The 27,894-nt window shown below is 36.9% G+C and overlaps 1 protein-coding gene across 1 annotated transcript; it reads right to left on the minus strand.

Annotated features, from left to right (window-relative positions):
• Nucleotides 1-27,499, minus strand: LOC306869019 (serine/threonine-protein kinase/endoribonuclease IRE1-like). The gene is made up of 22 exons (XM_079415564.1): nucleotides 27,262-27,499; nucleotides 21,188-21,308; nucleotides 19,128-19,161; nucleotides 18,710-18,782; nucleotides 18,428-18,500; nucleotides 16,620-16,742; nucleotides 14,931-15,032; nucleotides 14,589-14,850; nucleotides 13,606-13,684; nucleotides 11,215-11,380; nucleotides 10,767-10,882; nucleotides 8,786-8,974; nucleotides 8,044-8,302; nucleotides 7,855-7,945; nucleotides 7,196-7,385; nucleotides 6,613-6,712; nucleotides 6,287-6,486; nucleotides 4,850-4,997; nucleotides 4,622-4,749; nucleotides 3,540-3,663; nucleotides 3,290-3,357; nucleotides 1-2,711 (listed from the first exon to the last, which is right to left on the minus strand). Exons 1-22 carry the CDS (start codon nucleotides 27,340-27,342, stop codon nucleotides 2,307-2,309), a joined length of 3,132 nt encoding a protein of 1,043 aa, XP_079271690.1. The 5' UTR covers nucleotides 27,343-27,499; the 3' UTR covers nucleotides 1-2,306.
• Between the last annotated feature and the right edge of the window lie 395 nt (nucleotides 27,500-27,894).

The following is a 27,894-nucleotide window of genomic DNA, read 5'->3' on the forward strand; positions in this document are numbered from 1 at the left end:
GTGTTACTCATTTTCATGTAATCTGAACCATTAGCATACATGTATATATTTTTTTTCTTAATGCAAAACCTAGTAATTTCACCATAAAATGTCATTTCTAGTGATGTTAATTAATTAAAAAATGTAACAAAATGAATTACATAATACACACATCAATCAAATCACAATAACATTTTCTTTTGAGAAGGGTCCGCAAATTATGATAACTCATTTCACATTTCTTTAATTGGTAGGAAAATGCCTTATGAAAAATGGTTATTGGCATTTTTGCTTTTATTTGCTGTGATGGTGCAGATGCAGAAGTGAGTGAAAGTTGATGGAGAAAGAGAAGGGATGAACAGGACAGACATTATCTTAGCTGGACTCACATCCAGGTCTCTTCGAGCACAACAGTAATGCACTGCCCTCCATGCCACAGATCCAGTCTTATTATAGATTTTACACAAAGGTCAATGCCCAAAGATGAATTTGTGTGAACCCATCTTAGAGGTGCAGGAGGTCAATGTACGTGTCCAACTCGAGCAAAGGTGGCCCATCCACAAATGTCAAACGTGTAAATGGTGGTAGGTAGTAGTTACTGTTTGCATCAAGTATGAATAAAAATGTTTACTAAGTGCAAATGATACTAAATGCAAATAGTGATAGATGTTATTCTCATGAAGAGTTAATAGAAGTAACATGTTAAAATATTTGAGCAGTCATGGGTGGAATTAGTAAAAATAGCCCTTGCACTCATATCCATTCTAAAGGATGGTAAAAACTTGCTTGGCATTGCACAATAGCAGCTTTTATTAACACTACATGTAAAAAGGCATCATTGCATTTGAATCATTTTTCCCTCAAAATGTACCATTTAAAAATGTGTATGGAACTTGAAAAACATGTAACATTATAAAAGCTCCATCTGGAATATTTCAGGTACATGCACTGAATATCTGACCAACATCAGGCCCAGGAGAGACATTTTCCTGCTATTTCCTAACACCACCGCATAGTTTCTGAATCAGGGATCCATTAAAACCATTAAAATAGTATAATTATTTTCCTACTTAAGAACCGTTTAAGAGAATCACCTGACAGCTACAACTAAACCACACTATCCAAAATCCAAGGGAATGAATTCATACCGTTTACCACATTTTGCTGAAATATAACAAAACATAAAAGTGCATGACTGAATGACTGAAATTATGAGCACAATACACAGGATATTAAGTTTGTCATGAAAAGTATATCCAGAACATTTGAAAGCATAATACCAGTAATGTCATACAGTTGGTTCCATGTTAGAGACTTTGAAGGAACAGTTCACCCAAAAATTTTATTCTGTCATCATTTACTTCTCGTTTCAAACCAGTAGCATATCATAAATGTATCCCACATAGCTTGTGCACGGTTTAGCCTCCCAAAGCCATACAATAGCTTTTGTTCACAAATGTGATTTGTGCATCCACGTATGATGTGTGATAACCAATGTTCTTTGGCTTCATTGATGTCAAATATGGTGTGACGTCTTCACAGGACATATTTGAATAAAAATGAAGAAATGCAGTGCAGAGGGAGATTATCAGTGAATAATAACTTGAATTTACATGTGTTTCTTTAGAGTATTCCGCACACAAGTTAACTACTTTTATAATGTTTTTTGGTCATTTTGCGGCTTCACAGCAACTGGCCACTGTACAGAAGAGAACGGTGAACAATCTGCTGTTCCACGGAAATCTGTACATGTGTGGATGACTATATGATGCCTCGCTTCATTTTTGGTTGAACTGGTCCTTTAACAGCTTTCAGCAGCAAAGACAAAAGGCGAAACCACAAGCATTAGCTTCTCCTCAGGACCAAGTCATACTGCACAGTGTCATTTAAAAAGGCACAATGGCCACTTCAACCGGATATCAATGATCAAAATATATACAAAAATATATATTCAATAACACGAATCCACATTGCACAGTAGAACTTCTTGCGTTCACTACAAGTGTTCAGAAAAAATCCCTCGCCTTCCAATCACATTATACTTGACAATTGGAAGGAATGACTGCAGAATTTTGTGAGCACACCACTGACAACCCAAAACATCTTTTTCAGCATCCTCCAAATCATCTTCGCCAGGAATCTATAAATCACTCAGACAAGAGCTGTTGTCTAAAATGAGCATTGTAAGGCACTAAAGATGGGATGGCGGCCTCTGTGGTGACACAGCCAGGACACTGCAGGCCCAGACTGCATCCACACAGAGAGATGGCTCATCCCTGGAATGTATCCGAAAAGGGTCCATCCATCAAGGGTCTATCAACTTGGCACTATGGAGCTCTACTCTCTTGTGTGGACAGAATGGGTGGCACCGGGACTGTCTGTGTGTGCTCTGTGGTGATCTCAAGTGAGACTGCCGTTTCAGACAGTGTGTCTGACAGTTCGTGTGGAGCTGTTGATATCTGACTGGACGACGACAGGCCTGAGAGCACTGGTGGACTGCAATGCTGTGTGGGGGGAGTCTGTGGCGCACACTGTGCTACTGTGCAGTGTGTGAGCAGTTCAGAAGCGTGGTAATAAGGCAGGAAAGGTCGCTCCACAGCACAGAAACGCATGGCCAGTTGTGTGTGCAGCAGAAGAAGAGGGAAACGGGAGGTAAAGTAGGAGACAAATTCATCTGGAATGGATCCCAGTGTTTCCTGAACTTCATTAGGTAATTCTCGGTAATGGTGTTTCTAAAGGAAACAAAGATGAATCAAATGAGACAATTTGTGCTTTAGAGAAACAGGAGTTTAATCATGTAAAATGTTATGTTTTCAAAATGGACTAAAACTGTTATTTTAGTTGTGTATTTATATATTCAAATCAAATGATTGTTGTAATTGCTTGTTTATCAGAAGCTTCTTGATTTTTTTATCATGACAAATCTGCTTGGTCTACTTGTACAAGTTACACCCTGACATCACTTCAAAAATGATCTCGTTCATCAAAACGGTAATTTTTTTTATTTAAGTGGCTTTAAATGTTATAATTTTAATAGCCAAATTCCCCGAAAACATCCACTTATGCAATCTTGATCATATTCCGAATTATGAAATCATTATAATGCACCCAAAAAAATTTTACAGGGAACATAAATAATTACTTTACATTCCGAGTCTTTCGCTCATTTGTCACGTGACAGATTCAATGAACCATCACTGGTTCCTTCAACTCTGTTATGCTACTTTTCCATTAATATCATGCATATCTGCTGTAAATACTAGATATTTGTGGGAAGTATCAATAAACAGATTTTCTTTAGCAAACGTACCTTGTTTCTCATGGCACGTAAAAGATCTCTGACCGATCTGCCTTTGTATGAACGAAATTTGCGAAGATCTGAAGAACAACAATTTGCATTTGAATGGTTTGCAGATCAAACTTTTCACATTAAAGATTCAAATACGAATAAAACTAGATAATCATGACAGAACAGCATGTGGTTTAACTACTTACAAACTCTTAGAATTAAAAATGGATAGAAAAAAGCCAACAGTAAGCAAAATTGCAGTAGTGCTAACCGGTCTGTAGAGGCACTGTGATATGTTCCCTCCAATCGGCTTTGACCACCACCCATCCTCCTCTCTCCAGCTGTCTCACGATTGGTCCATCTAACGGCTCCTTCTCAATTCTATCACTCACATCCTGTGAGTCAGTGCAAAAAAAAAAAAACAATCTGCCATTTATTAGGCATTCTATAATAACCTGCTGTGATTTTTCTTTTAGCTTTACCCAAGTTTCTCAGAAAAAACTACTTTAAGCAGTGATACCAATGTTGGTATGATTTTTACATAAAACTGTCATATTTTAGAAATAAATGGCCATTTTATAACCTGTTTTGACCCTCTGGTTTGAAAACACTGTTTTAAGGGGTATGCGCATCTATCTGTAGTTTATTATAGTTTAATCACAGTTTAAATATCAGTTGTTTTTATGCTACTAAAAGAAAAAAAAATTGAAGTTGACCATTCAGTTGATGGCTTGATTTATTGATGCATAAACAGAAATCAACAATTTTGAGACAGAACTACTACGTGAGTCAGAATCCTAACATTAATGTTAAAAACAAAGTTCTTCCACAAGTAAGAAGTCTACTACGTCTGGAAAACTTTACAGGAATCTTAATCTATTTTCATTCCTAACTATTCTGTTCCTTTACACACGCCAGTGGATGAACTCAATAAGAGACAAAGCAGCATTGATCTGTTAAAGTACAGGCAGTCTAGTGCCGCTGTATTCATCATACTTCATAAAAATAACAATGAATAGAAAATGAGCTATATTAGCAGCATCAATAAAACAGTTTTGAGGACGTTTTGAGTTCTGAAACTTAAAATATGTTTTTATAATACAATGACCTATAAGTTAAAAGTTTTATTTCCCAATTCATGACCTCTATAACTATTGTCATGTAAACAATACTCCACTGACCTGTCTGTTCAGACAGAATTCTGAACAATTTACAGAAAAAAAAGGAAATTATCTTAGATGATTTGGTGTTTTTATGTGACTTTGTTGTTGTGCCTTTTGCGGTCTTCTTGGGCAGGGTACTGTTTGCAAAAGATGCATTTAAACCTGATGAAATGAAGGATGACTGACTAACCTGGAAGAACTGCAGCTGTTTTTCCAGACTCCAGAAGAAGGGATGCTTTAGCACTCTGTCTGCTGATGGTCTCTTCTCTGGTTCCATACTCAACATCTGCTCGATCAAGTTTCGGGCAACAATATCTTCTGCAACAGCACAAATGATCACATACATGATCAAAAATCTGACAAACTGACCCAAAATGAGCGTTGGTGTTTTTGAATGCAAGATGCCTTGCTGCCCTACCATGTCTGTTAGGGTCTAAGTGGTCCAGCGAGTAGGCACCCAGTAGAATGTTTGCTTGCCGCTGCAAGGACTTGCCAAAGGGGTGGTGGCCTTCAGATACCACATAGTAAAACACACAGGCTGCAGAGAAGATGTCTACCATGCATGTCTGAAACATCAGAGGTGAAAAGAGGTGAAACTTTGATTGTCTAGCCATCGACAAAACTCTTAGTGCTTCTGACATGGCTTTCTGGAATACTTTATTCTGATTGGCCAACGTGGGATTCTGTAGTCATGTATTTTTGTATAATAACAGCTAAACTGCGTAACTGTTTCATGTCTCACTTGTGACTTTGTGCACTTCCATTTTGTTTCTCATATAAATGTCAAATCAATATTTTATGTTTATCTATCTATTCATTTGGTAAGAAGCTATTCAAAGTTCAGTCAGTTATGTTCAATGTCATTACTGCAGGAAAAAAAATCCTTTTAGGACAAAACAAGACCCCTGCCACTTCTTGTCCTGAAAGATCACCCTGTCCCGTCCTTGTTATATATTTCTCCCTGTCAGTTTTAAGTTATATAAAGCTCATCAATTGTTCTCTTCATGTTTTGCTGTGCAGTAGTAGAGTGTGGCTGATCAGTTGCAATGGGTACCGCTAAAGATATAGTATTATTTTGTGTCTTTTTTTTTTAATATATGACAGATACAAATGACAGCTCAGGGCACACAACATATTACCACAGTAAAAGTTTCTTGCAAACAGTAATATTTATATTAACGTATACCAAAGCACTGACTTAAATAACGTTTCAACTCATTGTCTATAATTATAAAGCTATTTATATTATTTCTATATTTCTGAAATAGTTCCTGGTTTGCTGACTGCATTAATGTTATATAACTTACACACATTCTTCATGTACTGTTACAAAAGTTTCAAATGAATAGTCAAAGAGAGAGCAAGAAATGCTATTGCTAGTGTAAGAGAGCTACTTTAGGAATGCAAAATTCATGAAAAAAACATATACGTGTTCTATAACTGTGCTATTTCAAACAGAATTTAGAATGCGGAATTATTAAGAATTTGGTCAAATGAAATTATTGGTAGCACTTTACCATGATTCAATCAGTTAACGAATAATGAATAATGTTACCAGAAACTAATGAGGAATATTTACAACACATAGTAATCTAAATTAATTTCTACATATACTAATATTTTAAGTGTAAATAAACATTGTATTTATAAATGAACATTAACAGATTAATATCAATAAAAAATGGCTAATTTCTGATAACTAAACTATCAACATTTATAATCTGTATATATTATAATCACTTTTATATTTATAATAATGTAATGTTTTATAAATATATAACCAAGTAATGTTTTTCCATTCTCGTAGGCATGTTAAAATCAATGCAAACAGACAGCATAATTTCTGAGCTCTTACTGGGTTATGCTTTACATCCTCACTGAGCACTTCTGGAGCAATCCAGCCCTCAGTGCCTGGGACCCCAGACTTCCTGCTGAAGCTGTGTCTGCCCACTGCCAGCTTCTTGCATAGGCCAAAGTCTGAGATCATGGCTTTCACACGCCCATGTGTGTTTGGCATCGACACCAGGATGTTGTGTGGCTTCAGATCTCTGTGAACTATCAACCCATGAGAGATTGAGTGTTACAAAAACTTGTATCAAACAGATTTCATGAATATTGATTAATTCACAAAAAATGCAGACCATTTAAAAGTGTATTATTGATATTGCTGATAATGGTTACCTATATTAAGAGAATGTAAATGAGCCAGTCCAGACATGGTTTGCTCTAGTAGTGTCACTGGCTCCAAACCGTGGCGGTTAAAATCTTTTCGTTCCACATACTAAAGGTAAATACAAGAAAATATAAGTAAACAAACTATTCAAATGAAACTAGATTATATTTTATGTTATACAATATAGCATTGCATGACCTAAAAATACCAAACTAAAAATCTGTTTTTCATCTACACCTGAAAATAAACTGAACGTATTAAGGAAAGGACACGAGGAAGACTACTGTGAAACAGATTAATTACAGATTTATTTGTGTCTTTTTTGCTATCTATTGAACTACAAGATGCTCGCTTGGGAACATTCTCAAATCACGCTGGCTAACATGATCATCAGATTTTTTCCAGTTCAGTTCAAATAAATTATTAGGGTTACATAAATTCCTTATACGTGTTAAACATCAAAAATGGTCAGTGACAGGAGAAGTTTTTGTTCTTCTGGTTTGACATTTTAAATAAAACCTAAAATGCACATTGAAATAAATTATTGTAATATTCAAACAACGACATGTCATGTCGTGGTGTTTGTTATACCTCTTGTAGTGTGGCGCTACACAGCTCTATGGCAATGTACTGAAACTGACGGTCTCTCTCAGTGCAGAAGTAACGAATCACATTTGGATGCTCGTCTGACTCGCGCAGCAGCTGAACTTCACGGTCGGCAAAGCTGAAGCATTCTGGGAGAATCCTCTTCACAGCCACTGGACGGTTATCAAACTGACCCCTGAGATTATACAGAAATCAGAAAAAATTACTCAGATGACAATGGTCATTCCCTGGAAGATCAGGCCCTTTCTAACAGTTACACAACTTCTTGTCCAGGCCCTTGTCCCTTTTAGGCTGGACTATTACTGCAATGCTCTTCAGGTTGGACTTCCATCATGCACAATCAAACCTCTACAAATGAAGCACAACTTCAACAAGCCCAAACGAGTTCACATCTCTCTTTATCTCTCTCCACTGGCTACCGGCTGCGGCTTACATCAAATTCAAGTCTCTAGTCTCAAATTCATCTCTTCTTATAGCACTTAAGTGCATCCTACTGAAAAAAAAAATCCTCTATGCTTTCACTTTTTCTTAATACCTCCCTATTCTAGCTTGTACTATTCTGAACGATATCTGAAATTTTGTATTACAGCTACTTGACTTTGTAAATCACCTTGGATAAAAGCATTTACTAAATGAATACTTGCCTGTACACAATAGTTCCCTCAGCACCATGTCCAAGTACATCTCTGGGGTTGAAAGTGATGTTTCCAATTCTGACAATGTTGGATTCTTCCTCTGAAATTAAAAGATAAGAAAAAAAGAAGTCAACCAATTGGCAAATTTGAAATGGCAATAACAATTATTGTGATTATCGTTTTGCTGACAGCCCTGACCTGCATCCTCATGCTCATTAGCTGAATGTCCCATCTCAGACTGGGACACGTTGGAATGGTTGGATGCTCGTGGGGTGACGTTGGGACTGCTGTGGGTGGAGCTCTCAGAGCGGGTATGGGCTGCATCTAGAAAGTCAGTGTCAGGAGGCAGATCACTGGGTGGCTGGAAAATGAGCTGCTGCCGCTGCAGGAGCTGCAGCTTTTCCTCCATCTGCTGCTGAAATTGCTGGTGTTGCAACTGCTGTTGCTTGTGGACACTCTGATCAGAACACAACACACAATACTCTCAGAGATCTTCAAGAGCTTCTCTTACCAATCACCCTGATCATTTGCAAAAAAATACTTGTACAGGAGACACTTTTCAACCAAAGATTTACAAATTTAACATTAGATTTTATTAATAACATTACTGTTCTGTCTACTAAATAGGCAAAATGTAAAGAAAGGCCATATCAGGCAGAGATGTAGAATGGGTTTGGGGCATTTTGCAGGCACACAACCTTCCTAAGTGAAGATGTGGTAAAGATCTTTTCTGTCCTGTCCTTCCTTCACATTTGTTCCTTCTCCCCCTTTACCCATTCTTAATAATCATTGAATAATTATCATGACATGGTACAGATGAAGTGTTATAAAGTTAATTTAGCATTTAATTAGTCTAAGCATTCAGCTTGGAAAATCATTCAGTCTTGGGAGTAATGGTGAGAGAAAAACTCACCTCAATGAACAAATTTAGAGTGTTTACCTTGGGGTAGGTGATGATGAAGGCCACCCAGCCAGTCAGAAGGAAAGTGCAGAAGATGATGGTGGCCATGTCCTTCAGCATGGAGTCCACTGGAGTCTCCACACGTGGGACGCGGCTGGGTTTCTCCTGCAGAGACGACACAGGTGGAGGCAGAGGACTGTTGTCTTCCATTCCACTCTCATTTACTTTCTGGAAAAAAGCAGAACGTGCTTTGATATGGCAATAAACACAAATACAAACAAAGAGTTTAAGCAATTTAATTGCATATACAGACAATCAAACATTCAATAAAATGCAGATTATAAAATAGGTCAAATCTGTACAGCATGACAGCTGTATAACAGATTATTTTGCTGTACTTGTGATAAAAATGGCAAAAACATTTCTGGGTCCATCTTTGTAAATGTTTTGTGGTTCACAGTAAAGGAAGTGCTATAATTCAGAAAATTTGATGGTTCGTCACCTTTTCAATAAAAATCCAAGGGTCAGTTGGGTACTTTATCAATGCTGTCATGAATTCATGAATGCATTACATCACACAGTGGAGTGCACTGTGTGATTTAACACAAAAACTTGAAATAGAAGATGTTACCCTCTCATCATTCCCTGTGACATTTTCAACCCTAACCCTAAAAAAACCCTTCAATGGACAAGTATTTCACCCAACCTTAACACTCTTGAGCACCTGTGGTGGATTTTGTAGAGAAACGTTGAGCAATTCTCCCCATTAAAGACCAGAATATTTAAGGAGTTTAACACCTATCAGGATAGATGTGACAACTGATGTGTTATGAATTTTTACACTCACTGCCAAAAGGGGTCAGAGTAGAATTATTAAAGTTATGGAAGATGTATTAAGACATGAAATATTACATATTTGTTGAATTTAATCAAAGGGCATACTCATTTCTGCAACCCTTCTTTTTTTTTTTTAAATGGCAATGTCAAAACTGTCTCTAATCTCAATTAGAGCAGGAAAGATGGGCAAGGGAAAATCTCAGTGACTCCAAATAGTGATTTCTAAACAACTGGGTGAGAGCATCTCCAAAATGGCATGCCTTGTATGGTGTTAGTACCTAACAAAAGAGATGCAAAGAAGGACAACCAGTGAACCGGTGCCATGCACGTGGGAAGTGAAGACTAGCCTGTTTGGTCTGATCACAAAGAGGCGCTACTGTAGCTCAAATTGCTGAAAAACGTAATGCTAGCCATTAAAGATGTAAAAATACACAGTGCATCGCAGTTTGCTGCGTATGGGGCTGTGTAGCCACAGACCAGTCAGAGTCCCATGATGACCCCCATAAAGAGCCTACAATGGGCACATGAGCATCGTACATCCTTCTTGGCAATAGTGTTCTCTGGTGGCAGTGGCCTCCTTCAGCAGAATAATACACCCTGCAACAGTGCAAAAATATCTGAGGAATGGTTACAGGAACAGGACGAAGAGTTCAAGGTATTGCCTTGGCCTCCGAATCCGACTGAGCAATTGTGGGATGTGCTGGACCAACAAATCCCATCCATGGAGGCCCCACCTCACAACCGGCAGAAATTTGGAGGATCTGCTGCTAACGTCTTGGTGCAGGACACGTTCAGAAATCTTGTTAAGGCATGCCCCAACGCATCACAGCAGTTTTGGCAATAGGGTGGGATATACAATATCTGGAAGGTGGATTTAATGTTGTTGTCGATCACTCCATTTCCATGAAGTGTTATGTGCTTTTTCCAAATCATGCTACCACATGCTCTTTTTAATAAAACCAATAACCATAACAATAATTCTCTAAGGTGGTCTAAAAGGCTCCTTCCTCTTCTAAAACGCATTGAGAAAGTCATTGATTTGGTGATCAGACTTCAGACATGGCTATTATTTACTATCCTCTCCATGGTTTTACATTGCAAATTGTTAAAGCTAATACATAATGATAAGTTAACACACTCAGTAGCACAGCAGTCAGGTGTGCTGTGTGGATAATGTTTTTACCTCTTCCATGGTCTTCTCTGTGGCAGGGGGAATCACGTTGATATGTTGGCGAGGGATGCTCTCTGGAAATTTCTCCAGAATTTTAGTATGAGCATCTGGTGGTGTTTCATGGTGACCTGCAGAAGAGAAAGGTTTATTTATACCTAAATAAACATGAGGCAACATAGTACAGCACATAATATGTGGGGGTAAGACTTATGACAATTATGTGCTAATTAATTTGATATTTTCAGCAAATGTGTAGTTTATAACTTTCTACTACACCATATTTCTATAAAACATTAAGACACATTTTGACAGTTTGTTTTGGTGTCATAAAGCTGGGAATGGAGTGGAGATATTTTACAACTGCTATAAAATGTCTCCACTAGTGGGCACGAGTAGCTCATTGTTGCATGATTCCCACAGCTCTGAGTGCAGGTCTTTTTGAGTGTGCAGTAAGTGGCACCTATCAGCAGCAGCGAATTCCTCATGAAGTTGATGCGGTTTCTCTCTTTCAGTGCTGTACTGAACTTCACTGTGGTACTGGGAGTGATCACACACTCCTGCTCATCTTCCATGCTTGAGTCCTGGTTACTGGGGCCCTCCAGCAGGGGAAACATCCTGCCACTAGGCTGAAACACACACATGCACACACACTTGATTATGAGCATGCATGCACTACAACAGCATTCTATCGATTCTGAAACTGTTTTGGGACCTTTTCAGACCTAAAAGTCTCAATCTGTATTAAAAAAACAAACAAACAAAAAAACTACTACATCACTGTAAATATTTTGGCAAAGTCAGATGTGGGATAGACCTATTTTACTTCCAACTTCCAAGCATGAAGACATTGCATTGCCTAACAAACTGAAAATTATATTGGTTAATGATGTAGAAGAGTCACACATTTTTTTCCACTGTCAAAAGAAAAGTACAATTTAAAAAATGTTCTTATAAGGTAAAAAGCATTTTCCCCCAAATACCGCGAGTTATTAATTTAATAAATATTATTTTATAGCCTTTTTAAGAATGCCATTCTTTTAATCAGAACTTAATAGCCAAAAATATATATAAAAAAATTTAATAAACAAAATAAAAACATACTTATCACAGAAGAGATGAATTCAAGTCAGTGAATGTGTGAATTGCAATTTAATACGGTTACAAATCGCATGACTACATACAGTGGGGCAAATAAGTATTTGATACACTGCCGATTTTTTAAGTTTTCCCACTTACAAAGAATGGAGACATCTGTAATTTTCATCGTAGGTACACCTCAATTGTGAGAGACAGAATATAAAAATCAGAAACCAGAAAATCACATTGTATGATTTTTGAATAATTAATTTCCATTTTATTGCATGAAATAAGTATTTGATCACCTACCAAGCAGCAAAAATTCTGGCTCTCACAGATCTGTTAGTTTGTCTTTAAGAAGCCCTCCCCCTGCTCAAGCCAGCACATGTCCAGACCCGTCTGAAGTTTGCCAAAGACCATCTGGATGATCATGTGGTCAGATGAGACCAAAATAGAACTTTTTGGTATAAACTCCACTCACCGTGTTTGGAAGAAGAAGAAGGATGAGTACAATCCCAAGAACACCATCCAACCGTAAAGCATGGGGGTGCTTTTCTGCAAAGGGGACAGGACGACTGCACTGTATTGAGGGGAGGATGGATGGGGCCATGTATCGCGAGATTTTGGGCAACAACCTCCTTCCCTCAGTAATAGCATTGAAGATGGGTCGTGGCTGGGTCTTCCAGCATGACAATGACCCCAAACACGCAGCAAGGGCAACTAAGTAGTGACTCTGTAAAAAGCATTTCAAGATCCTGGAGTGGCCTAGCCAGTCTCCAGACCTGAACCCAATAGAAAATCTATGGAGGGAGCTGAGACTTTGTGTTGCCCAGCGACAGCCCCAAAACCTGAAATATCTGGAGAAGACCTGTATGGAGGAGTGGGCCAAAATCCCTGCTGCAGTGTGTGCAAACCTGGTCAAGAACTACAGGAAACATCTGACCTCTGTAATTGTAAACAAAGGTTCCAGTACCAAATATTAAGTTCTATTTTTCTATTGTATCAAATACTTATTTCATGCAATAAAATGGAAATCAATTATTCAAAAATCATACAATGTGATTTTCTGGATTTTTTTTTAATATTCTGTCTCTCACAGTTGAGATGTACCTACGATGAACATTACAGATCTCTCCATTCTTTGTAAGTGGGAAAACTTGAAAAATCGGCAGTGTATCAAATACTTATTTGCCCCACTATATCTTCTTACAGTATATTATCAGGTTCTGTTGACGCCCTGTGCACAAGAGATTCTGGCATTTTTTTTACTCCGTCAAGGTTATACTCCTAATACAGCAATGAGTTTCAATTTATGAAACACGCCAGCTACTTTCTAGTGCCTCATGAATCAGGTAGTGGCGGGGCTGAAAGGATGCGCTGTGCATCTCGATGATGTGATTAATTATAGTGAGACTTCGAAAGGTCATTTATGTTATATACGCTCTTCTCACACATTTGGTAGAGGTCAGTCTTACAGTGAATCTGGCTAACTGTGAGTTTGCCAGAGCCACTGTAACTTACTTGGGGAAGGTGACTGGGCAGGGCTAGATGCGTCTGTTTTGGCAAAGGTTGAAGCCATTGATAACTTTCCGCATTCGACTACGCTTTCCACTGACAACCATGTTATCATCCAGCGTAATTCAGTTCAAATTTTGTTCTCATCAAGTGACTGTTGGCCAGACCCTGAGATTATGAGCGTGACTACAGTTAATCTAACCATGTAGTTCTATAAAAGTATGAGGAAACATATTTAAAGGTTTTTAATACCACTCACCACAACAGTAACTCCATCATGCACCAGGGAGGGAGAAGCGTACAGGCCAGAGGAGTGTTTCCCTACATACAATGTGGACCTGTCAGAAACCAGCCAGAAATAGCAAATTATTAATATTTTGTTTTCAAAAGTCACATACTTTGCCTATAAACATCTTGCAAAGGAACTGTTTTATACAATGGCTAATCTTTATTCATTCAGTCTTTTAGATAATAACAACAACAATCCCAAGTTTGGATTGGGTGGAGTTTGATTTTACTGCAATATATAAAGTGAGCTGCCCTAAACATTGTGCCACAAAGCTAGGGATGGCTGCATACCACTTTTTTTATCTGGTACAAAAACCGATACTGCAACCTTGAGATACTAAAGCTAATCCAATAGCAGTAGTGTCTTGTTCTTGATCAGTTTAGAAAATAAAGTTGTATAAAGGCTTAACAAACATACAAGCTTCACATTTCTTTTAAACTCTCCAGAATGTCTTGCCCCATACAGTTTAATTTTAAGTGCAGGACTGTACACAAAATGTTTGCATCTCTACTCAAAACATTTAAATATTGAATCTATACTGAAAATGCAGGCTACGCATCTTTGAATTTCTAGAATCAGTTCTTCCCCACACTTCACAAACACAGACAGGATGTGGCTTAGATATAGGAGATGCAACATGGAGGTACACTTATGCAAGCAGGGTCCAATATTAGTGCTAAATGAGAGTAAAATGTGGTTTTGCCATCTAAATATAAAAGAAAATCAAGAGGTGGCATTTCAGCAAGAAACTGGCTAGCATGTAATGCTGGAAGTGACATGATGACCAACATTGTTAATAAGGATAATATTATTTTTAGAAAAATAAAGCAAAATACAGTTTCACACCCTGTAAAAAATTAACATGTGCTGTCATTTTTCACTATTTATCCCCATTGGGAAAAAAACCCAAACAAACATTATAAGTACTTTGTCTTATTAGAAGGGCTGCTTACATCAGTTTATCTTTGGTTTTCTTCTCCCGAGGAAATGGATACTTCCACTGTGTAATGCGGCCCACCTCTCCTGACATGAAAGTGAGATAACGCAACGTTTCCACAGCAACATTGGTGTGCGGGACTTTGCGCAGGCCCTCACGCTGCCAGATGTAGATCGCCACCACAGGGGAGTTGTAATTCTGAACCCACTGCACGTCTCCGGACTCACTGTTCACTGTCACCACTAGGCCATCACCATTGGACACAAAGTGGGCCATATCTGTCAAACACAGAAAACAATGTTATGTTGTTCTACGAAAGAGGACTGAAAGGGTTTTCAAAATGATAAAGCTGTCTTACTGTGTTTGGTGTCGTCGTCTGGAAGGGTGAAAGCGTAGTCAGAATAAGTAGCGTTCCAGCGCAGCTCTCTGCTCTTGGTGTCATACATAGTGATCGTGTATTCTGAGGAACAGACAAATGAACAGATCAGCAATAAATTCAAGATACACTTTTCACCCCTGTAGTCGTAAGCCTTCTCAAGCATCTAATCGAAGGTTTTGTAACCTGAGACCACCTCTGTAAAACAATGGAGATTATTATTATTCATTATGCATTAAATTCTGGAATGCACATTCATTCTAAGACACATTTGTAACCACTGTAGTCTTAAGAATTCTCATCTAATGCATCTTATCGTAGGTTTTACACTCAGTCAGCTGGGGAGTGTTAAATAGCCCATAAGCAAGGGTTGCATTAGTGTGTTCTACATTTGGACTTTTTGGACTCATACATTCAGTGTAATACTCAAAGCAAGACCAACAATGAATATCTTTTGAAATTCAGATCATATGAGAGTTGTTTTGGCTTTAAAATGTCTTTGCATTATACATGTATCGACTCCAGCAGATGGGTGTCATTATTCTGTAATATGCACAATATTGTTATTGTGAGCGGTTAAAAATTCTAGATAACATATTAGCACAACGGTTTACATTTCTAAAAACACACAGTAGATAATTTCCACCAACAAGTCAAAATGTAGAATGTGCTACCCTTAGTTATGGGCTGCTTAACACTCCCCAGCTGACTGAGTGTAAAACTTACAATACGATGCTTGAGAAGGCTTACGACTAGAGGGGTGAAAAGTGCATCTTAGAATGAATGTGCATTACAGAATTGAATACATAATGAATAATATATAGGTCAAATTTCCGCATTTTTATACATACATGTGTGTGTCAGTGTTTAATGCAAGACATAATAAGAGGGTGCAGCAATATTACAGTAACATAAATACTTAAATCTTATCTTTTTTCATTTTCATGGCAAAAACAATAATAATAATAGTTAGAATAATACAAGAGTTACAAACACAAAATAAAACCAAATAAACACAAAGATACAGCAGATAAAATTATACAAGTCTTTTTAAATTAACATATGATAAAAAAAATCTAAAATCTTTTCAGGTAAATTCCCTGAGTGAGTGTACTTCATAAAAATGTTTTCTACTAGCATTAAAACTGGGACAGTCCTTTTACAATCTTGAAATGGGCCAGTTGCTTTTGAATAAAAAATAAAAAAAGTGTTACTTACCATAGACAACATCGAATATATCTGACTACTAAATGTTGTAATTGACCACAATCACGCATTTTAAACAGCCATGTAAAAATCATCAGTTACTTTAATTATCCCACGTAATTGAAAGATTACACTCCTATTCATAACAGTCTATATTTACATTTTAACCAATAAACATTCTGTGCAATACTGTGTATATACAGCAGTCTACAAATCATAAGCACATTAAGCATTTATGATTCAATGCTTTAAATACCATAATACAGAAAATCCTGATAAAAGTTGTCAATTATAAATAAATAATACCGTCACATGCCTACTCTCCAGTAATAGTATTACAGCATTCGTAATTGTGATATGAAGCACTACATCTCCTAAAGTGATCTTTGGTTTTTCAGCTCATATAGACACAAACATGGATAGTCCCAGCTAAAGTCAGAACTAGGGACTGGTATTAGCCCTTACCGGTGCGGCCGAGGTAGAGCAGAGATGAAGATGGACATAACATCTCCGCATAGGAAGAAGTCAGTGTTTGTTGCTTCTCACCAGTCAGCAAATCCACAACATACCACACGTCTTGCTTCTTACCTACAAACAAACATAAACCCTTCATGTACTCAAGCACAGGCATGCATACAATTGTGAATGTGCAATTCGCATTCAATTGAAAGTTTAATTCAGTATCATCTCTTTGTGCAGCATCTTCAATTCTACTACAGAAAATAATTCTGACTCATTCTTCACTTTACAAAAACAAAAACTGTGTGTACAGACCTGCACTTAAAATGGAAGTGTATGTGACAAGACATTCAGGACAGATTAACAGAAATGTGAAGCTTGTATGTTTGTTCATAGCACTTTACATAGTGTCCTTGTATCACAGTAGTCTCAGGTTAACATATACAATATCTGAAATAATGTATATGTAAATGCTTATCTTTTATGGTAATCAACAGCATGTCACAGAGGCTGTACATAAAACATAAAGAAGGGAGCGGATTAACTGGAGGGGAAGGGGGGGGGGGGGGTGAGAGGGTTTGGTGACATCAGCTAGTTCAAAGTTCATTTTTGGAAAACTTTGCACCAATGAACTGTATACAATAATGTTCATAAAAAAATAGAACACTAATAAACAAGAATAATTCCATAAGATTTAAAGAGCATTTACATATTCAGTGCAGGGTTTTCCCATGTGTTTCTTGTTTTCCCATTTCAATTTCCCCCTTATCATTTTAAAGACCAAAAGTCCACACAACTGATGCAGCAGGATGTGTAAACAGGCGTCAACACTTCAGTTCAAAAACACCACATGTTTACACTTGAAAGCAAGTGTGGCTTCGAGTGAAACAAGGTGATTTCCTGTGGGTTACACTGTGATATTCAACATATGAGTTTCAATGCAGAGAGGAACTTAAATGTGACCCAAAATTGAGATGCATAATCTAAAAGCTGAATAAATAAGCTTTCCACTGATGTTTGGTTTGTTAGGACAGGACAATATTTGGCCGAGATACAACTATTTGAAAATCTGGAATCTGAGGGTGCAAAAACATCAAAATATTGAGAAAATCGACTTTAAAGTTGTCCAAATGAAGTTCTAATGCATATTACTAATCAAAAATTAAGTTTTGATATATTTACAGAAATTTACAAAATATCTTTACTTAATATCCTAATGATTTTTGGTATAAAATAAAAATCTATAATTTTGACCCATACAATGTATTTTTGGCTATTGCTACAAATATACCCCAGACTGGTTTTGTGGTCCAGGGTCACAAATGCTGATGTTTAAACTTGATAAATCTCATTTAAAGAGATTTAAGAAATTAGAAATTAGAGATTAAGAAATGGGATTTTCATTGTTTAACATTCAGGCCTGTCTGCAGTCTGATTTAATCAGTGTTTGGCCTTCTTCCTTTGGGTGTCATTATAGATGTAGCTGTGCCTTGTTATTTGCACCTTTAAGAGTTAAGAAAGGGTGGTACAGACAGATATCTTCTTGTGGTGTTTGTGATGAGATCATGAAACAATTCCACAGTGCCCACCCAGCCTCCCAACCACAGAGAGGCTGCTAGGAACTGGCCAGTTCCTCAAACATCAACCTCTGCTTCCTGACACTCTAATCATGTTGAAAATCAATGTTCATTATTTATGGTTATGGGTTTGTTTAAATAGCTCCCTTATCTATAAGCCATAGTAATAATGAAACTTGGTTGAATGGAACTTTAGATGAATAATTACAAAAGAATGAATGAGAATGAGTCTCTCACCAGTGTATAAGATGCCATCAGAAGTGCGACAGGGAGATGCCTGGACCAGCTCAGGAATGGTGAACGGCAGTTTCTGAAACATCCCCAAATATTAGATATAATATTTGTTACTGCACCCAAAATTACACTTAGAAATTTTTTACTATTGGTAAAAGCACCGCAAATGTTTAGCTTCAAAATGGCATTTCTCATTTCTAAAGCTATCACTACTAAAAATATCATCGTTAGATTCCAGAGAATGAGGAAGTCCTTCATGAGAAATGAAGAGAAGTTATCTCTCACCGTCAAACCCTCATTATTTTTCCCTCCGAGAGAGTACAAACTGCCATCATTGGGGTCTGGGAGGAATGCAGGCCTGTAAAAATAAGAATGAAATTTGTTCAGGATTGTCATGTTATATGACTGATGTTGCTCCAAACCTGTATTCTGTATTTTTCTCACAGAAAACAAAAGAACAGCTAATTCTTTTGTGACAAGTGGTCACTATAAACTATTTGTATACCAAACAAAAGTAGCAGTACAAAGATTATTATTATTTTTATCCTATAATATGTAGGCTTATGTTAGTTGTTTTTAATCTGTGGCTTCATTTAGATGGTATCATGAATAGGAAGAATCTTGCAAGCTCAGCATCTTGCACAGTTCCTGTTATTTCACTTCTCATGCACAAACGCTCAAGTATAAATGAAAGAAGGCTTACTCTGACACATGCGTTGGGACCTGCAAAACCGGATCTGCATTGGAAATGAGAAAAGTGTCAGTTAAGAGTTATACATTTTATCACAGGCAAATGAAGGGATGGGCTAACATAAAGCCAATACAAAGCAAACAAAGTGCTGTGCATAAAACTTGGATGTAAACTTAAATGGATGTTAATTTATTTAGTTCTTATTGCTCCCAGTATCGCCTCTATTAGACCTTCATATAAACAACAATTCCATTTTATTACATATTCTAGAATATTAGTAAAGTCATCAAACCTATGAAATAACAAATTGAAGTATGAGTGTTATGCCTGATATGAACATGCCATAGTTCTGCTGCAGGAGGCATGAGGCCTGCAGATGTGGCCACATCAAAAAAACTGTAATGTCCCAAATGTCCCCTTTTTGTTCATTCAAATATTTGCACGTTAAGAAGTTTGCTGGAAATAAAAGTGGTTTTAATGTTACGCAATTTAGATTTACTATCCATGACAATTTTGTGAGAGACGGACCACAATGACAGCAAACTTAAACACAGACTATCAGGTCAGACGGCACAGCACAGGCTGCTGTGGGTGTGTTGTGCAACGGCCTCTAACGTCTGTTGCAGTCCCGTAGCTACAGCGTGTATGACAGGCTCAGCCTGTACATCAGGTTTTTTGAGAGTCACAGAAGGTGAATGAAATTCATCTTGCTGTGAGCATGTGAATATTGAAAAATAAAGCCAGTGTGTGGCCAGTTTGCCAACGATGGAAGATTCCATTCAATGCATGTTAATACAGCAGAAGTGGAGGATGCATTAAAATGCATTAAATGGAACCATCCCTCATTCATGTGTTGTTCTGGGAGAAAGCTCAAGAGGAAATGAGGTGAACAGACGTGCTTGGCCTTGATGACACACTGTTTATGTGTAAATTGGTTAATTACTTTTAATATTACCAACAATAGATATGACTAATGTTATGATAAGTCAAAATGATAACTGTTTCATTTGGCCTTTTTTTTCAGAACACAGAAAGAAAAAAAATCTACATTTTTAAATGTTCTAAAAAATTGTGTTCATTCATTAAAAGTTAACAACTAAAATGTATTGCATAAAAAAGTACAAAAAGAGACTTTTAATGAATCAGTATCATCCATGATATCATTTCATATGAAACAATCTATATAATCCAAGTCTTCTGAAGGGAAACAATCACTTCATTAGATGAACATATTTAATTTAGGCTTTTATTTACATATAAACACTAATCAGCATACATACATAGAGCTCATCATATATAAAACGCAGAGGCTTTAGCGTATTGGATGAGATGATCAATGTTTATATATGAACAAAATACTAAATTATCTATTCAAATGAAGTGATTGTGTCTCTTCAGGAGACTTAGTTTAAACTGACCGGTCAATATGAATTAGCCTACTTTTACAAGGTGTTTTTATTATTTTATTATGCCACTCAAATCCTGGCCTTAACATATTGTTTTCTTCAAACAAAACAACGCTAGACACTTTTCAGCTTGAATTTGAAAGTCTCTTTTTCCTGTTCCTGTACTACTATGAGTATGGAGTACAATGAAGAATTGTTCAAGTGTCTGCTTTCGAAAGAGATCAAAGGGTTAAAGATCCGCAACAATTACTTTTTGGATATGTCATTTTTGGCTTGTGGAAGTGAATGCTACACTACAGACCTGTACAATAACTATTGTTTTTATTTAAGACCAAACAGCTCTTGAAGCTTATGAAATCACAAAGTGAATCACAGTTGATTAATTTGCTATATTGCCACACTATTTTCTAACAATCCAAAACATATGCACACAAGCAGCTTTGCCGTAATTACAGAAACATTACCAGAAGCCTGTATGGGTCTTCGGTGTCTCATGGGTGTTGAATATAGACAGCCTAAAAACAATATTACACACCAGCAAACAATAGTGCTGGTATTCATTTTCACAGGCTCACTGGGCGTCCACTGTTTTCAATACAGTTTGCACTGTGCTACGAGTATTTTGATACACAACTGACTGGTCTTGAAAGAAGCACATATACGTACCTTCTTTTAAAGTCCATTTGATTGTTCCGGATCTCTTGCTGACGGCGTGAAGGTTCCCGTCCAGTGTGGACACAAAGAGCAGACTCTCTGGTACAGACACCGTACTGCTGCCGCAAAAGCCCTGCAAACACACAGCTTTACTGAGGAGATGCTCTTTCTTGCTCACGCACTGATGCAAGATTTTGAGACAAAATATTTTGACAAACTATGAGAGAATTATTAATATCTTGCTAGAAAAATATTTTAAATGCAAATGTTTATACAGTGCATTTATTACTAGTAACAGGTGTAACGGTACACTGATCTCATGATACACTACTCTAAAAAAACCAGTGGTGCTTGTCTCAAACAGAAATAATTGTCAGCCAATGCCAGTGATTAAACAATTTAAAAACAAATTGCCAAATATCATCTGGTAATTATAAGCCCTGGCAATATATTGGTTGACCACTACTTGTGTTTGAAACCAAAAATAAACACTATGTGGCTGAAAACATATAATTCTGCTGAATTACTGATAGAAGGAAGTACTAAAAATGGTGTATTTTTCATGAAACCCTTTAATATACACCACCTGCAGCGAAGACACTGGAGAACACACGGAAAGAACATCAAAATCTGACTAACTAGAGCCATTAACATGCCTAGTGTCATGACAGGCACAGGGTGGAGAGGAGTGCTTTTGGCCCATTCGTCAGCAGACCAACCCAGAACTGATGCAAAAATTTGAGATTAATTTTTAATTTGAATGACTGGCTGTCAATCCATCTGTTCAGGCCAACACAAACATTTGCATGCAGTTATCGCAACATTTTTGATATTTTAATTAAAGTTTTTTTTATTTTTAGACCAGTGTTCTAATCTCTTTTCCATCACACTGTGAAGAAAATTGGTCAGCCAATCAGATTTACCCAGATCGCTTCTATTATGTGAATCTATATACATTTTACACATATGGTGGCTACATATTTTTCTGAGAAACAATCCAGAGGAAGAATTTGCTTGAGTATATACTTGTGTATTTGGTGTTATTTAATAAACACCATAGCACAGACAAAAAAAAAAATGTAACAGGCTGTTTGAAAACATTTAACTACAATTTGACTTCCTATCCTTCTTGTACAAAGTGGGTGTCAGAAAAGAAAAGTAGTGCTTCTTGATTTCCATAAGCCCCACCCACTTTCAGGTCAGAGTCTGATTTTGCATTTTCATTCTGCTCGTCCATCTTTTTACACACTGGTGGTCTGAATAGAAAAATTTAGAAAATCACCAGACCACGTCTGAAATCTAAACCTAAACTCTAGCCAGACACAGTGCTTTTCTCAAAGACACCCAACCCTGCTCAGCTAGAGAAACTAGTCTGACTCTAGTTTGGGTGAGGGTTCATTTAACAAAGAGACAAATAAAGACACAATACATATTCTTCTGGATCACACGCTGAAGTGATAATCTGTTTTATTTAGGGCTGCAACAACTAATCGATAAAATCGATTATTATCGATTATGAAAATCATCGACAACGATTCTCATTATCGATTAATCGGGTCTGCCCACAGTGCACGTCCAACTTCAGCTGGTTAGTCAAATTACGGCACTGAATAATGCATTTCTATGGACAAAATGCATCTAAAAATAGTGGAGGAAACAGAATGAGATTCTGCCGGAGAAGCACGTGATCCAAGCTGCCCAAAACATGATAATTCTTTATTTTAAGCTTTAAGTTAATGCATAAGAGTAATGGCTTGCCCTGTCAGGCGCTTTGACAGATGCGTGTGCGTCCTCAGCGCAAAAACGTTCAGTTTACGGTCATATCCTTATCTATAAATGCCACAAATTCACGCGAGCATATCCATTTTTGCATAAAGGTCCGTCCTGACAGTCTGTGTTAAGTTTAAAATACCGAATGAGCGCCGGCGCGGCGGGCGCGCGCACGCGCGTCAGACGGACAGAACACAGTAGAGAGGGAGACAATTAATAGGCTTTTCAGCGCAAACATATCCACTGTGCTGAATTATCTGTTGTTGAAAGTTAATTTAAGGTTTAAAATAAATTAAAATATTTTATGAGAGTAGGAACTTTAAAGGGATAACAGCGTGTAATTGTCTGTCTGAATATAAACATGAGACGCTCCATAACGGCCTTTTACAGGATAAAGACATGACGAGGTGACTGTGATCAAAGTAGTTCCTGCAGAACATTACTCTTACCTGTTGGTTAACACTGAGTTTGTGTTTTTATTCGTCTTTATTATTATCTTTATTATTTTCATTTTTAATAGAGGTTTAAACTATATTCAATTTTTACAATGCTTAACAAATTTGTGTAAGTTTTTTAACAATGTGTTTATGTAAGGTTTGTGCCACTGCTGCTCTAAAGTAACAGTATTGGTGATAACCAAAATAATTTTTCGGCTTTCTGTACTGGTTAGTACTCCAATATGTGCAAGCTCTTTAGTAACAGTAGTAGGCTATTTTTAATGCTATAATATCATTATTGCTGTTATCTATGAAAGAAAACCAGAGCACTTATTTTTTCTTGTATTTTTTATTTGAGTATTTTTTTTTTCGCGATACCCAATTGCAGTCAAAAAGTACATAAACAATACCAGCAAGAATGCAAGCTGTTATGAGGCCATTTTTTATTATTATGTCTAATAAATGACAATAACATTTTTAAATTTAAACAAATTTTTGACAAATTTCTAAAATATGTTTTCTCTTTATTATGATAAGTGGTCTAATAAATTAAGCACGGTATGTTTTCATAGCATTCAGTTGTCACGTTTGTTTGAAGGACATTGGGCAGAATGTGGAATAGTGTTTTTTTTGGTCAATATTTTTTTTAATCCGATTAATCGATTAATCGAAAGAATAATCGGCCAACTAATCGATTATCAAAATAATCGTTAGTTGCAGCCCTAGTTTTATTTTTGCAGGTTTAGCTGTTTTAATCTGACGGTTAGCGTCACTGAGTCTGTGCAAACATTACACACCTGTGAGATCTCACACGGCCTCACATGGACATGAAACACAGCAGCATGCTCTTGGTTTCAGGAGAGAACAGAAAACATCCAGAACATCTGCTGGAACCACAGGCGCCATGCTCTCACCATGCTCATATCAACACACTGCAAATGCTTAAGGGGCCCAAGAAATTGATTTAGGGTATATAAGAAGATATACGGCTTAATGATGTGCATTCTTTGTCCTACTTCTTTTATATAAAAAAAAATAAAAAATAAAAAATATTATATATATATACACATATGTATGCATGTATGTATGTGATTTATTTTTGGAAAACTTTTGTCTGACAAATTAATCTTATACAACTAACAAAGTATGTGGTGCAACTGTATAGAAGTAATCAAACTTTTCAAAAAATGTTAAACTTTGCAATAATTGCAAACTTTAGTTGATAATGGTATGCGTTATTCAAATCATAATATCATATGAGGTGTTTCTTTAGTTTTTCAACTAAATTTGAACTAGATTTTTCTTTACCACGGACACTCTTAAATTACACTGACCCATGAAACTATTGTCACAGCGTAAGTAACAAAATTTGATATGCCAATTCTGACAAAAGCTTTTTTTTCCTTTCCAAAACAAACATTTTTTGCATCACATTGGACATTGCATCATCCTGTTGCATAATACTAGCTAGTGTAGTGCAAAACATTTCCGGTAAAGATTGGGAGTCTTATTGGATTCAGCTCCCCTCACGCCATTTTTTCCACAGATGTATAAAATAGTGCCTGATGCTGAAGGCTTTATTAAACATGTGATTAGCGGGTCCACCCTAGCTATCATACCCCCGGTTTCACAGACAAGGCTTAAGCCTAGTCCTAGACTAAAATCTAAATCTGAGCTGTTTCAACTGAAAGAAACTTGCTCTGACTGATCTTAAAATATAACAGTGCCTTTGCCTCAAGATGCAGACCAGTAATGTTTTTTTTCTAAGTACATTTTTAAAAATTACTTAAATGTCCTCATTGAACTATGGCCTACTCCTGGCTTAGTTTAAGCCCTGTCTGTGAAACCGTGCCTTAGAATTCCACATCCTCATTCTCCTACTGCACACCAGAAAAGGGAAATATGAGAAACTATTTTAATAGACAATTGTGATATGTGCAATCATTAAAGACTACTGCCATACTGCTAAACGTCGCTTAAATGCTCTGCAATTAAAACTTTAATTTAAGGAAGGTTAGGTTGAGAACACAGTCTCTATGCTTCATTTTGAGACAATATTCACACACGAAAGCAATGTTTATTCACTGAGCCATAGATATTAATGAGATGTAAACTGCTCTTAAGTTACAAAACTCTATAACATAAATGCACATTCACACCTTTTGGTAACATAGGCCTACCAAACAGCATATCTATTGACACTAGGGTTGCAACAACTAAACAACTGACAACACGTGTCATTACTGATTATAACATCTGCTGGCAGCAGTGACAAAAAAAAACTATGGATAATATATGATTAAAATGTTTTATCTTGCTGGGATATGTAACGTTGAAAACTGTCACTTGAGGACTTTTAGCACTAATTGTTTCGTTCTTTCCCTTAAATTAATTGCATCTACTTAAATTATTCGAATCTGCAAGTCACTTTGGATAAATTTAGGTTTACATTTTTGTTGGCACAGTTTTGCTTATCAAGTGGATACTTGTATTTCTAACAGGACAGTCTTTCACTTTAGATAGCAGGGAATCACAATAAACAAAAAAAACATACACGTACTTAATAATGAATTTGTGTTCAGCATCATTATGTCAATAACACAGAGCTGGGTGCCCTCTGCTATGGCCTACTATGGCTCTTGCCACACAAGCTGCTCACATACACACGTGATAAGAGATGAACATAGACCTCTAAACCCACTGCACCGAGTCTAGCAGCGGCCAGCGGCCATGTGCTCTCTGCCAGAGGTCTGCTGCAATCATGAGTCACTCACTTCCTGTGCGTTACAAGTCCAGACAGATATAAGAGTAATATGGAGCATTCATAATCAACAGACTTTATTCAAGGTACATGCCATATTGAATTTATGCGGATGAAAACGAGGCTGCAAGAAATCCTACATCACGTAATTTTCACAACTCCGCTTTCAAACCTGTTTTAATGAGGATTTCATGTTTTTGGAAACATGTTGTCAACAGTACAGTCCATTAACGTGCATCTATTCCACACAGCCTCAGTTTCATTTAGTCAAAAATGTAATATAGCACTACCCTGACTATAATCTATAAAGAGGACAATGTGTTAAGAAATTGAAATGGTTTCTCACTAATGGCATATGTGAGTAGATACTACTTTTAACTGATATTGTGTATTATATATATATATATATATATAAGACAACATGTTCTTTATCAACTACTCTACAGCATCTCACCGATGTCTGTGGATCTTATTAAAAGTTATCAGATTGAGGTGAAGCATCACTACATCAGGTCTGTGACTACACTGCTGTAATTCTAGTGTGATATTTAATAAGTATGTTCTGGAAAGGGTTTGTCTTGAAAGGTTTATACTGGCTCAGATCTAATCCTGTTCTTGACACTGTAGACAAAGATACTCTGATCAATTGACAAAATAATGGCACTACAGTAGAGTACAGAAAAGTACAGCAAATGATAGGATAGAACTGCACCATAGTACAACATAGGATAGGTCAAACCCACATCTAACAATCGAGACATTACTTTTTGACACTATTGAACATACACAGAGCTTCAGGATCATATATAACAGCACAGTTTCTGCAAGGCTGTATTTTGTTCTTTGTGCATCTCTGAAAAGTCTTCATTGTCCTTACACTCAGGCCAGTCAGATAGCAGGCCAAAACATACCTATTTATGGCACCCAAACTAATAACAAAAAGATGATACAGGGCCACAGCACAGCAATGATTAACGATAGAGATCAGGAGGACGGTAACGTTAATAGATCAGCAGTGTTTGGACTCATCATAAGGCTCCTTTGACTCCAGGATAACTGTGGTAACCTGCGTTATAATGATCAGAGATCAGAAGCAGGGTAATCGATCAGTAACTCACCATCAAGCTGCTGTGACTCCAGCATATGACCGCAGTTATAATCCACACCAGCGCCCTGCTGCACACTCCCCACGCCATCATACATACATATAAACACGCGGACCTGTGAATACACGGCAGATATGTTCGTTCAACGGTAGTTTACTGTCTCATTGTACTGTGTACTACTAAACAGACGGGCTCAATGCGTTTATCAGCTCTCTTCCTCTACTGCTCACGCGCATGCGCACAACACGCTGGAGGCGGGGCTGTGAAAGACGTCACTTCATCTTGGAACGGAAAATGGAATTTATTCATTTATTTGTTTGTTTATTTATTTAACCTTCAAATAACAAACTGGCATTGTCATCTTTCCATTGTTAAACGCGTTTACAATAAATCCAAGCAGCATATAATAAACACAACACAAAATAAAAACACATTTTATGTAGGTCAATCCAAGTATGCTGCCAGAAGTTTAGAGATTTTTAAGGCATTCGTTTTTAATTGTTTTATGGAATAAAATTCTAAAATAATTTTTAAATGCCTTAAAACACAGAGAAACTTTAACAAATCTACAATTGTGTATATAAAACTTGGCTACAATCAACACATTATTGCCCAGAAATTAAATTTCTTTGTTTTGCATACAGA

The sequence above is a fragment of the Barbus barbus genome, assembly GCF_936440315.1.
Source record: "Barbus barbus genome assembly, chromosome: 4".
NCBI lineage: Eukaryota > Metazoa > Chordata > Actinopteri > Cypriniformes > Cyprinidae > Barbus > Barbus barbus.